General features: G+C 42.9%; 1 protein-coding gene across 1 annotated transcript in view; it reads left to right on the forward strand.

Annotated features, from left to right (window-relative positions):
* The window catches only part of LOC115099706 (FRAS1-related extracellular matrix protein 1-like), a 145,033-nt gene that overhangs the window by 77,156 nt on the left and 54,309 nt on the right, over positions 1 to 13,568 (forward strand). The window contains 1 exon segment of the mRNA XM_029617443.1: positions 797 to 992. Within this exon segment, the coding sequence (XP_029473303.1) occupies positions 797 to 992 (196 nt within the window).

Genomic DNA, 13,568 nt, shown 5'->3' on the forward strand with positions numbered 1-13,568 from the left:
AAAAAAAAAGAGAACCCCCTTCCAGTCACCATTCTTTATCCCCATCCGGAGCGGACTCCACCCCGACTCCACCCCGATTTAGGGATCGCGCGCGAAAAGTCCCTTTTCGCGTGTGATCACTTTGGAAAATGACCCCCTTAGTTTGGTAAGTGGATTGGTGGTGCTGCTCCTTTTAGTTCTGCCCACCGGATGAATTATTATGGTTAAGCTCAGTAGACTTAAATGTATTCCATAGAAGTCATTGTTTTAGAGGCTCCGCCCTATAGGGCATCTTGGAGATTTTTGCAAAGAAGGTGCAAATTTAATAACTGAAAATGCAGAGAACAGCAGAACAAAAATTATGTTGGGAAATATAATTTTCACAATGTTGGATTTTTTTTTTTTTTTAAATAAATGCTGCCCATATTGAATTTTACTGTAGGCATTGATTGGCTGGCAATGAGCTAATGTTATATTATTGCAATAGTTTAAGCAGATCTGGGCTGCTCACCCAAACAAGGCAGGAAACAGATGTCAATGAGCTGCGTTTACTTCTGCTCTTACTACGCCATCATTCTGCTCCACGCTCTATAACTGTCTTGTAAGCCACACTTGCCCAGTACTTAGCATTCAGCATGTTGAATGAAGTTGCTGTCTCTTCACGAAGCAGCCACTAAATGATGATTAGTTTGAACCATCAACATTAACTTATTAATCTAATAAGCTGTTTGTGTCATCTATTGATTGATTCGTTATCATGCAAAATATAAAGCAAAATTCCTAGGCATTCATATATACCCCTTTTATTTTCTGTTAGGCAGCATCAGCGTGGATTACTGTCCATCCTGGCATGAATTTCACTCAAGAGGATGTGGACATGAACCGTCTCTGGTACTTTCACACTGCCATTCTGGGATCAAAGGGTTATGATAGCTTCCGCTTTTATGTGACAGACGGAGAACGCAGCTCCCCACCAGAAAGCTTCTATATTTCAATTAAAAATATGGATAAAGGTAGGCAATGAATTTGCAGCAGGTCTTGGGATTTGCTGACATCATGTCGGGGAAGTACAGTGCATCAGGTTTGCATCAACTGAAGCTACAATATATATTTTTATTATGTTTATTTATTTACTTATTTGCTGGTTAGATTTATTGTCCATCCATCCAAATGACTCCGTGCACAGGTTATAACCAGTGATGGATTTAGGTTTCTGCTGCCCCCCAGGCAGTGTTGGTGCTGTCACCCCACCATCCCACCATCAACCCCTCCAAGAAGATCGGACAACAGGGAGTAGAAGATCTAAAGTATAGCCTCATTGTTTCCTGCCACAGGAATTAGAAGATTCTGAAGCACATTAAATTATATTATAAACATATTTTCCAGCCTTACCTATTTTGTTTTTATTGCTTGAGGAAAAAGGATCTCAAGTAGTAGCACAGGGTGCAAGAAGAGAGGGTGCGTGGACAAGGGATGGGGAAAGGAAAGAGGGGACTAGGCATTGGAGAGAGGAGAGTGAGGACTGGGATGGGGGGATGGGAGAAGTAAGAAGGAAGGGAGGTTCCAGGATTTGGGGGACAGAATGTGAGATCATGGAAGGATTTGAATTCCTGGAGAGAAGGAGGCGGTGTCACTACTACTGTATTCCCTTGCATCCCCTTTCTAACTTTCCACCCAATCTAGTATATATGTACACAAACAGCCGGAAACAATCCCTTCTTTCTCACACACGCAAATACTGTCGTCGTCCTCCTCCTCCCTCTCACACAGAGACACATGCACGCCAGCCTATCCTCTCTCATCTCCCAACCCCTCTCCTCCCCCTCCAAGGATACCCCCACTCTACCCCACCTAACCTCCCCAAAATAATCCCCTTTGCTGTCTGCACCAGGCGTCCCCTCCCCTCCTGTTCCCTGCAGCTGGATGAGGAAGCAGAGATCTGTTCTCTTCTGAGTGAGATCCAGCACAGCTGGAAGGCAGTAATTCTTTAGCCAGCCTGCTGCCCTCAAGAGTTTTTGCCACCCTAGGCACAGGCCTAATGTGCCTATTGACATATCCAGGCCTGGTTATAACATAAAACAGTAAATACAAACTGAAACTAAAAACAATAAAATACAAATCATAAATGCATACAATAACCATACAAGAACAGAACAGACTTAATAACACATACTCAAGGATTCAGCAGCAAGGAAAAAAATAACTGTGATGAAAATTCACAGCCTCTGCATAATAATCTTCACACGTGTTACCAGCTTCACCAAAACATGGTAAAAAACAACACAACATTTTGAAAATCCCATAAAAACAGGGACGTGTTTGACTTAAAAAAAATTGGCACTGCTTTTGTTCAAAATGCTGATTTGCAAGTTTGGAATATGCTTTTTTCAGGCATCCAAATTCCTTTTGTAGTTCTAACAAAAAAACCCCCGAAAACAATGTAAAATGCAGTGCATTAAGCCCCATAGCTGATTAGAGGACAGGACTTTATATGTCTGCTGACAGTTCTGACCACATTTCACACATGTTTACTAAAAGCCAGTGACTGGTGACTGAATGAAAACAAGGTCAATCCAGGAGCCTTCAAAAAAAAAAAATAAATAAATCAGTGAGTTCAGTTTCCCAAGATTATTTCCCAGTTGTATTATAAAACTGTTTTATTCATTACACTTCCCCTAGAAGTCCAAGACATAAGACAGCAGACGGTATATTCTGAAGGCTTAAAATCTCTGTAGGCTGTGGGGAAACATTCCTGGTGACGGGAACACTTTTATTCTGCTAGCCGTGAAGAAATCAGAAAGAGTTTTGTTCCAAGGACTGTCACGCGGGTTTCTTTGAAAATGAAAAGAAATCAAATTGAGACACTCATGTCCTCAAGAGTGTTAGATTTCTCTAAAACCTTGCCAGGCGGTTGTAATTTATTGAATGCAGGTTTGTGAAATAGCGCTCCTGCCAGTGAAAGATTGGCACAAGAGGAATTGGAGGCAGCTAATTCTCACAGGGTCTTCTCTGGCAAAATCCTCTATTGAGCCCGCGTGCTTCTTGCACTCCTAGCTACCGGGATCCAGGAGCGCCATCTGCAAACTGTGATTCATAAACACTCTGTCAGTCTGCCATGTACCCTGACATCATAAAAAAACAAGAAGCAGCATTGTAATAAAGAGAGGTGGTTTTTTTCAGTCTACCAATTAAATGCATCTAATTTATTTCTCTTACAGCTGAGGCTTTATTTATTAGTAAACAGCTGCATTTGTTACACTTTTTTTACTCGGAGGGTGCCAACTGGCACTTTCGATAATCCATTAATCCTAAATAATCATCTGGGTGCTTCATATATTCTAGAGCATGGTAGAAAAGAAAGGTTATTAAAACTGAAAATGTGACCTTGCAAACAGGACAGAGATTGCCTGACTGCAGCATGTGCAGGATCAGAGAAAGTGCTTTTTTTTTTTTTTAGGTTTTTAAACTTTGGAGGGCTCTTAGTGCTCATAGCCGACGCACTGGGTCGTGCAGAAAAGGCTTTGAAGGCTCCACGACACACCTAGGCTAGCTTACTTCATTGCTGACCTGCATTAACCATTGAGTTTTACTCCCAAGAAGAAGGAAATAGTGCAAAACTGTGCGCTGGTTTAGTGCTGTGAACAGATCACAGATGCCAAACAGGGAATAAGATGAGGTCACACAATTTAATTCATTTGGACCCAAACCAAGATTTGAACCCTGCTTTCCATAGGTGAAAAGCTATAGCAGTACACTCACCCACTGTCCCAATTATTTATTATTTTATACTCTCTAGGTTATACCACTCCTTCCGATGCTCTCTGATAAACTGAAATTTACCATAGAGTTAATTCAAATACAAACTGGAATGAGTTTTTCTCAATCAACTCAAAACCTTCCAAGTTTCCTATTGCATGTCATAAAATAACATGAAGGAGAACAGATAAGAGACAGCTAATCTGAAACTAAGATATTACAGATGCCTAGCTTTGTCTTTAGCAACATGAGCCTTAGCAATGGATTTGGTCAACAAATTTACCGGGCACAATTTAATACAATGCCAAAGAACATCGTAGGCACTCGACTCTAAGAAAAAAATCAGGTGCTCACAGCACTAAACTATGCTTTCCTTGTTACAAATAAGAAAAGCTAGGGAGTTGAAAATAAAAGATGAATCTTTTTTTTAAAAAGAGATGTGATATGGGCAGAGAACAGACTAAACTACTTTTAAAAACAGGGCCTGATATAAATTATAATGAGGCAGATGCGTGGTAAAGGTATCACTTAATACCTTAGTTGTAACCCTAATGCCCCCTTAGGTAAATTCTGTTGATCCTTGGAAGTTCCTGCCAATCCCTGCTCAGGCCCGTCTGTACCTGCGCATGTGTCCCTATACTAGCAGCCTCCCACCCACAGCTTACTTCCTACTGCCTCTAGGCAAACATGCTGGATGCAAGCTATCCACTAGAAGTTTCTAGAGATACTGATAACCCACAGAGACCAGGAGGTTCACATCAAATGCACCTTCGGACAAATGCAAAAAACACTTCTGGGATTGATCATCAGTCACAGAGAAAGAGTAAACAAACTAAAATGTTTATTAATAAACACTGGGCATAGCGAGCAGAAAAAAAGATTTAATTTGCAAAATGTGCACAGATAAAATAACAAAGAGTCATACAGTTAACATTATCTAGATAAGTTTCACTGGGGTAGATATTCAAACTTAACCTGATAAGTAAGTTAGCTGGATAAGACTTAACCAGCTAATTTACAAGGGATATTCAGTAGCATGGCTATGCTGCTCAATATCTCCATAAATTTTACAAGTTAGCTGGATAACTCTTATCTGGCTAACTATAAACCTGCTATTGACCAGATCTAACTTATCCAGTTAACTTAACCAGATAAATCTGAGTATCAGCACTTAACTGGCTAAGTTAACCGGATAAGTATCTCCATCTTGATCTGCCCACCCCTTTTCTAACTACTTAGCCCAATAATTACTTATCCAGCTAAGTGATGACCGCTGATAGCAGCCAGGTATTCAGCCACCTCCACTCAGCCAGATAAGTTGCTACTTATCCAGCTAAAAAGCACTGAATATGAACCTCACTGCCTATAGCCAGTGTCTGGGAGGTTCAGGATAAGCTAACCTCACAAGGATATGTACAGCTGGGACAGAGTCTTGGAACAGATCTGGTTCTTCTGCACTCCCATCCAAGGCTAGAGAGTTCCAGTGAGTTCTGGGCTCATCCCCACTACAACTGGTACTATATAACTACTAGCCCTGATTTTAGGTGTTCAAATATTGTAAATTTAGGTGTTTATTTTCCAGTTAACTAAAGGTTCTTAAAGAGTACTAAAAAGCGGTGTTTGTCAGTATTTTTTCCCAGCGTATTATCATTGGATACATTCCAGTTGAATCAAATATAGACATTTGTGCAGCTGAGGCGTCGTTAGCATGGAAAATGAATAAACAAAGTGGAGAATCCAGGGTAGGCGAAGGAGGGGTGAGAGAGTACTAGGGGATGTGGTGTTTTATTTATTTATTTATTTATTTATTTATTTACTTATTTACTTATTTATTTGCATCGGGGGGTTTTATTGGGCTTTTTCAGTTAAAACCTAAAATCTGAAGCCCTATGTATAAATAATGATAGCCCAAAAGACTGGCTTCCTGACCATTAGAATACAGAATGTGGCAGCAGTACACCTGGAGGTGTAGGCATTCCAAGGCTCACTTTGGGGTATGTAGCAGGTTTAACCTGTTTGGTCCCAGCTGCCAGAAACTGCAGAGCACAACAGACTGCCACCTACCTGTCAGTTCAAGGATTGCAAGGGAATGAAAGTCATACTGGCGAAACAAAAAAAAGATCTCCGTGCCAAATAAGAAATCTCAACAGGCACAAAGATCCACATTTTGTCACACCTTCGGAGACCCCGAACTGTGGCCTGTTTGGATTGCTGGGTTTTATCAGTCCAGTGTCAGGACAATCCTGGCTCATCCTTCCTGGAGAATCCATCCACGTTAATATGTTTGCGGCCTTTTCTTTGCTGGAGGGTGAAGTTGTACATCCGTAGGGATAAACTCCAACAAAGTAGCTTCCCATTCTCTCCCAAGAATCTTTTATGTTCAAGTTCTTTTTATTAATTTTTCAAAATAACCCTTAAATGTACAGTAAGTCAACCTTTGGTGGGATGTTGTTTCTGCACTCCACCACCCACAAAACACATATTCAGAAAATCACCAGATTGTAGTATGTGAAGTCCCATCCATACAGTTAAGATTTCAGTTTTTTAAGAGCCCGCACTAAGGCCAGATATTCTTTGTCTATGGAGGCATAGGCCAGCTTTCTGTCCAGGAGCTTGCGGCTCAGACACGAATGGAGAGTTCCCCTCCTTTACTGTTCACCTGACTGAGTACAGTTCCAATGCCATGAATTGAGGCAATAGACTGTACCATAAACCTTTGGTTAGTCTGGTGCAGCCAGTACTAGAATAGTAACCAATGCAGTCTTTAGAGCTTGAAAGGCTGCTTCACATCCTGAGCACCAGGAGATGGTGCAGGGTAGCCTTTCTTGGAGGGTTTGGCTATTGCACTAATTTTCTATAACACCCTGCTGTCCCTATCTAAAACCATCTTTTTAGGATGGGGAGTGGGTCAGTTCTCTATCACCTCTACTTTAGCTGGTTTGGGCATTAGCTATTCACCTTCCACTCTGTCTCCTGCCATTCCCATCTGTTATTTGTTGGGTTAGATAGTTGGGCCTTAATTGGTTAGATGGTCATCCCATGTCTAACTGTACATAGCGATGTCATCTATATATGTCCTAGCATTTTCCTAGATGCCATCTGTCAGTTTGCCAGGCGCTAGAACATACCAGGGGCATTTTTCATGCCAAATGGCAAAACAGTAAATTCATGTAGGCTGAATGGGGTAGTGAATGCAGATCACTCCTAAGCAGCAGTCGATAAGGGAATCTGCCAGTATCTAGAACCAAGGTCCATAGTGGTTAGGTATATTTGTTTTATTCTGATTTAATATGCCACCTACATAAAGATCTGAGTGGTTTACAGTAAAAAAAAAACTAAACATAAATTCATCAGACATACATGCTACGACAAATATTGCAAAATACCATAAATCCTAATAAAACATCACAACGCACCAGATCCCATCACTACACACCAAAATACAAAATTAAGATTATACTTCCTCATCTAAAATTGTAGGAAAACATCTCTATAGAACGCTCATTCAAAATTCATAATAAACCTCTTATTTAGCGGTCATCCTAAAACGTAATAGCCACCAAAACAAACTGTTTAATAACATAATGGCTTGGAGAACATCCAAGACTTAACCAGTTTCCTAAACTTCAGGAAGTTCACTTCAATTTGCATATCCAGAGGTAAGGCATTCCAGAGCCAGGGTGCTTGGTACCTGAATGTTGACTGACATGTAAGTTCCAGCCTAATTTCTGCTGGAGAAGGTAGCCTCAGCAATTCTTTCTGTGATGATCAAAGTATCCTCTGAATTTGATGAGAAACCTGTTGCGCACCCCGTCCGCGTCCAGCCCACGCACAGGCCTGCTCACCTCTCTGGTTCCACAGCAGGTCCAAGGTCGGCCTCCCTAGCGGCAGCTGCGAGCTCTTCCAGGCCTCGGCGTCCCGCGGCGGCGGTCGCCGAGCCTTCCACTGCGCACCAGGCCTCACGTCGGAGTTCGATGCCTTCCATGGCATTGGCCACGCTCGTACGTGCGCGCATGCGGACCGTCCAGCCTCTTGTAGGGCCAGGGGCGGGTCTTAGCTCCGCAGCGTGCCCTGATTGATTGCCTGATATAAGGAAGTCCCTGTCTGCACTTCCTTGCCTTGGCAATCGGGTTAGTATTGAGCTAGATTGTCACTGTGTTCTGAGTCTTGTTCCAGTCTTGTTCCAGCCTTGTTCCTGCATCCTTCCGTTCCAGTGTCCTCTTGTTCCTGTGTTCGTCTGTCGTCTCCCCAGGTAGTATCTCCGGACTGTCTTACTGGTACTGACCTCGGCTTGTTCCTTGACTTTCCTGCCTGCTGCCTGCCTTGTGACCTCGTCTGACCTCTGGAACCTGACCTCTGTATTTTTGAACACTCCTCGGACTGACTCCCGGATTCTGACCTCTGCCTGATTGACTTTGTCTTCTTATTCTGGCTCTGTCCCTAGCCTTGTCATTGCCTACACTGTTCTGGTCCTCCTTGCTCCATCTGACCTCCAGTCTCGAACCTGACCGCGCTCCTCTCCTGTCTGTTGGCATGCCTGACTATCATTTCTCCAGGAGACCCTGCGAGGCCCACCTAAGTTCAAGCAGCCCGGGTCCCTACCGGGAGCAGGTGCTTCCTAGTCCCTACCAGGGAGCTGTTCTCCACCGCTCCAGGACAAGAGTCCACCCCTGAGCGCAACAAAACCCATAGGTCATCCAAGTAATGTGGACGACCCAAATGCAGGCTCTAACAGTTAAGCAAAATAGCTTGACCCTGATTCTTGGCACCAGAGGCATCCAATAAAGTTCTTTCGGTAATGGCATAATATGGTCGTGCTTGCATGCCCTAAAAATCAGTGTACCTGGCTTTGCCATTCAATACTATTTTGTGCCCTATTTTCAGCTTCTTTTTGTATTTTTGGGGTCCTCCCTTTGCTATATTCCCACCTTTTTGTGGGTAGTGGCTCATGGAGCATGGCGCATGCTCAGAGCCAGAGGAGGAGGAATTTGTGGTGTTGATGGTCATTGCCTCTCCCCAAGAAGACTGACCAGGAGGAGTCTTTATGCAGACCTGGTGGACTGTCCCCAAGGAGAGTTGGACATTTTGAGAATAGTGGAGTTTTGGAGTTTGGAAGATTTTTGAAGTTTTGGATTTGAACCAGTTACCAGAGAGAAAGACAAACTCGCAGAATCTTTAAGGGCTGGGTTCTTGATATTTTGCCTTTGCGACCAGTCTACAGAAAAAGTTGGAGACTGTGAAGATTTTTGAGACTTTGAAATTTATGATAAAAGCTGTTGGAATTTCTGCATGGAAGATCTTTTTCTGAGCAAGGGGTTTAGTCATCTTTTTCCGGCCCCTGTTTCATGCTGGAACTTGAGAGAGGTTATCCTACTCTCCAAGGGGTGGGAATTCTAGAGTTGGATCCTGGTTCAGTTGGGAGAAGAACAAGGAGGGGACTTACCATGGAAAAAGCGACTCGTCTGTTCGCTATTCTACTTTTCTTTATCATTATGGCTGGGATCTTACTTTTCAAACTTTGAGTACACTTTCATTTGAACCCCATCCTCTGTGAGTCCAAGGTTTCTTGCAAGCTGCATCCTCTAGAAGACCCCCTTGATTGTGAGTATACTGACCAGTGTGAGCAGTGTGGGGTACGAGTTAAGGACAGAGAGTGTGTTACTCAGCAGAGTACCAGGTGCTCAGAAGGTTAATTGTCCCCCTCCATCAGATGAAGCCCAGGTCCTCCGGGATTTTGAGGAGCAGCCTGGGGAACTGTGTGACACCTGCCCCCCCTTACAGTCCACTAAAGGGGAGGGAGTTACATCAGTCTCGCTGCTATGTAGGTCCTGGGCCGCAGCGAAATGATTTAGCAATTTGAATGTTTGAAGTCTCAGATATGCATTGGACATAGTGCATTCATTGAGTTTTCTATAGTCTATATAGAAGCAGATAGTACCATCTTTCTTGGGGACAAAAACCACAGAATAAGCCCAGGGAATATGGGACTTCTTTATAACATCTCATCTGTCTCCTTTTTTAATTGCTTCTCAACCTCAGCAGGCAACCAATAAGCAATCTGCATCAGTGGTTTATGGTTAGCAGACTAGCAGTATCTACATTGTGAATATCAAAGTGGATAATGCCCGGTTTAGTAGAGAATATATCAACATATGTTTGCAGCACTGCTTCGGTTGCTTCCGTGCTCTGACACAACAACTTGTTGCACAGATTCTTCAGGCAGTGCCTCTTCTAAGATATCAGGCAAGGGCTTGCTACCCTGACTCCCCTCTGCTGGGCTACATAGAGCCAGCACCATTGCTATACAATCAACGTAAGGCTTTGCCTCACTGATAATTGGTAGGGGTTTGTCTTGGGGCTTAACTACTCTCTGGCAAGCATCTCAAGTTTAACAATAGTCAGCTACTCTCGGCCAATAAATATTGGGTCAGTCAGGTGCTGTATATGTGTCTGGCTGGTGGGTGTGTTAGACAAGTCAGGCTATCCTAAACTCACTGCCACTGTTCCCAGTAAACTGTGTGCATGTGCGCACGGGTTGTGAACAATGATTTCACGGCTAAACCTAGTGCACACAAGAGATCCCCAATATTATTTGCATTATACTGGTGTGTAAATTGAACTCTGCATATAAAAAAACTGCACAAAAAAATGTTTGCGCACATAGCCTTTCAGAAATGAGAGGGAACCTTGCTCGCCACCCTGGTCACGTCTGGAATCCTGGAAGAACTCTGCCCTGCTGCAAGCTCTGGTTCCACCTGAACTGGCTCAGACGTCTGGAGTTGAAGGGGTGCTCTCGGCTGCTTCCATTTGTTGGGTCTCCTGAGCCTGAATCTAGGTTTCCATGGCAGCAACATTAGCTCTGCTGTCAAGGATAATGTTCATTGGACTCATGTCAATTTCAAACAGCATTGGCACCGGCACATTCTTCAATACTACTACTTCTCAGTATCCAGGTTTGGTACCCCAATCTAGGTATGCACAGGCAATAGGTACAATCTCTCCCATTCCAATAGTCATTAACTACATCTCCACTGCACCCCAGCAGAATAGCATGTTCCGGCACCAGCTCATGCTAGAGCCAGGGCCCACAGGTCTAGTTACCTGGGTCTGATTCACGGTTGTTGGGGTGCTGTAGTGTTGTGGAAGGGCAACCACTTCCTCGCTCAATGAAAAACCAGTAACTCCATGTGTTGGTCCTTTCCTGTAACTGGGACTTTTGATGAAAACTGTCAGTTATGATGCATATTTGAGGTTGTCGGGGCAATCTGCCTTGAAATGACCTTTGCACCCAAGCTAGTAACAGGGGCATTTTAAAGTCCTTAGATTCCCAAGAAAAACTGAAGTGTTTACTGAATGATTCTGATTATGGCTGGCCCTAGATCCCAGGTTTTGTAGATATTGACAGCTTCTCTTGGCCAACCAGGGGCGATTAGCCACAAAGATGTCAGTTAACTCAGCTGCTTTCTCTGGAGGACAGGGCTGATGATCTTGAATATGTGCTCACACCTCTGAATTGCAATGTTGTAAAAACTACTCCAGGACCATCATATTTTGACAGTCCTCCAGAGCTTTAACTTCAGATCCAGGGAACCTTTGGTTATGGATCTGAATCATAAGCACTGTGAAGGTATCAACAGCCCTTTCTCAAATTCCAAAATTTAATTCTCTAGGTCTTGGGGACAATGGCATACTGATTTAATAAGATTTTGTGAACCCTCTCAAACTGGGAACATGTCTGCATGGAAAGTTCTTTGAATGTCTCTTTTGATTTCCCAGTGAGTTTTCCTCCTAAATACTACACCCAGACCTTCTCAGGAATCTCATTCAGGAGACAAATTTTCTTAAAGAAAGATGACCACTGATGTCACCATCAGCATCACAAATTGAATAAACAAGTTGGGGCTTATTTGGCTGTAGAGCCATTCTCAGTCTTCTGCACAGATGATGGGCTGGAGCCTTGGATGCAAGCCATTTCTATCTCCATCTTATATCCCCAGTTGAAATTGCTTGTCCTTTTCTCACTCTCCATCTTTCCCACTCTCTCTCTCTCTCTCTCTCTCTGCTGTCACTCTTCCCCTTCTTCTGACACAGCTGTATGTAGATCTACTGGATTTCAGCCAACATGGCATCAAACCCTGCTAATTCTCAGCCTTGTGCCATTAGGGAGTCTCAGTTCTTGTCAAGAGTGGAACTCAAGATGTTCTATTACTTCCTTACTGGAATTGTGGGTCCAGAAACTCCTGGTCACTGTGGACATTCAGATACTCTCTTGTTAGGTCAGATATTTCCAGAGTCTAATGGTTGCTGCTGTTGCTGTTTGAATCAATGAAAGGTACAAGAGGAGTTGAAGCTAGGTAGAGAGTGCATTGATTCAAACAGTAGAAAATCTTCAGTGATGTCAACTTTGCTGTTTGTACCTCCTACTGTGTATGTAAAACCACCCCCAAACCCCATACCGAGTTAAAAGTGCCCCCTCTTACAGTGGTATAAATAGTAAAGTGACATATTGTTCTCTCTCTCTGTCTCTCATTAATCAGCATGTGAAGCAAAAAATAGCACAGGTGTGATAAAGTTATTGCACCTTGTGGAAATTACCGATGCGGGAGCAGGGTAATTACCCTAACCATGCCCCCTTTTTTTTCGCAGGTGCTATTTCTGCTATAAATATAGCATTTTGATAAAAGTAAGCCTAAGTTGGATAAGGCTGGATATCAGCACTTATCTGACTTAAATTGCTCCCTGCTTCAACGGCAGGGGAGAAGATAAACAACCAATAAGGGCTGTGTAACATGGTCTGGGTAAAAGCAGGTGGGCATGGGTGTAGCTTGCTTATTGCGGCGGTTACTACCCCTACTACCTCTAACTAATCAAGCTAGATATTTCACTTGGATGCAGCTCCATCACCGCTCTCTACATTAATGGTGGGGGTGGAAGGGAAATAGAACCAAGAGCTAAGAGAAACAGATAAGTATGAGAGAAAAAATGAGTGAAGCATGCTGGGCAGACTGGATGGGCCATTTGGTCTTCTTCTGCCGTCATTTCTATGTTTCTATGTTTCTATGTTAGATAAGTAGCTCTGCCCTGGAATGCTCCAGTCCCATCTTCAATTTCCCCTGCTGTTTAACCAGACAGCTGGCTACGTGGCAGCTGCTGAGCAAGGCCAAATATTCAGACAGTGCCACTTAGCTGGTTAAGTCTGAACTAAACTAGCTAAATGCCACTGAATATCGGCCCCAGTTATTATCAATCAGTCGCGAAGACAGAGCTAACAAACTAAAAAGTTTATTAACAAACACTGAGAACAGTGAACAGAAAAATTTTTAAATTTGCAGACATCCAACAGATAAGATATAGTTAACATTAGACAAGTTTCATATACTTATCCAGTGCCTGAGAGGTTTAGGATAGTCTTTCCTCACAAGGATTTATACAGTGGGAACAGGTTCTTGGTACAGATCTAGTTCCTCTGCATTCCTATCCAAGACTAGAGAGTTCTAGTGAGTTCTTAGCTAGTCCTATTAGAGTTAGTAAAACCAATAATAGCCTAAAGCACTGACTTCCTGACAAATCACAATACAGAATGTTACAACACTACATCTTGTAGAGACTGGGGGAGTATACATTCCAAGCCTCACTTTGGGATATGTAGCAAATTAACCTATTTAGTCTTAGTTGTCAGAAACAGTAGAGTATACAAATCTGCTATAATGCTTATTATTTCAAGAATCACAAGGAAAAGGAGGTCTTATTTGGGGAAAGAAAAAGGTTTCAATGCAAAATAAGAAACCTCAGCAGGCACAAAAACCCCATTTCACCACAATAAGCAATTAACA

This window comes from Rhinatrema bivittatum, chromosome 10 (assembly GCF_901001135.1).
Source record: "Rhinatrema bivittatum chromosome 10, aRhiBiv1.1, whole genome shotgun sequence".
Classification (NCBI taxonomy): domain Eukaryota; kingdom Metazoa; phylum Chordata; class Amphibia; order Gymnophiona; family Rhinatrematidae; genus Rhinatrema; species Rhinatrema bivittatum.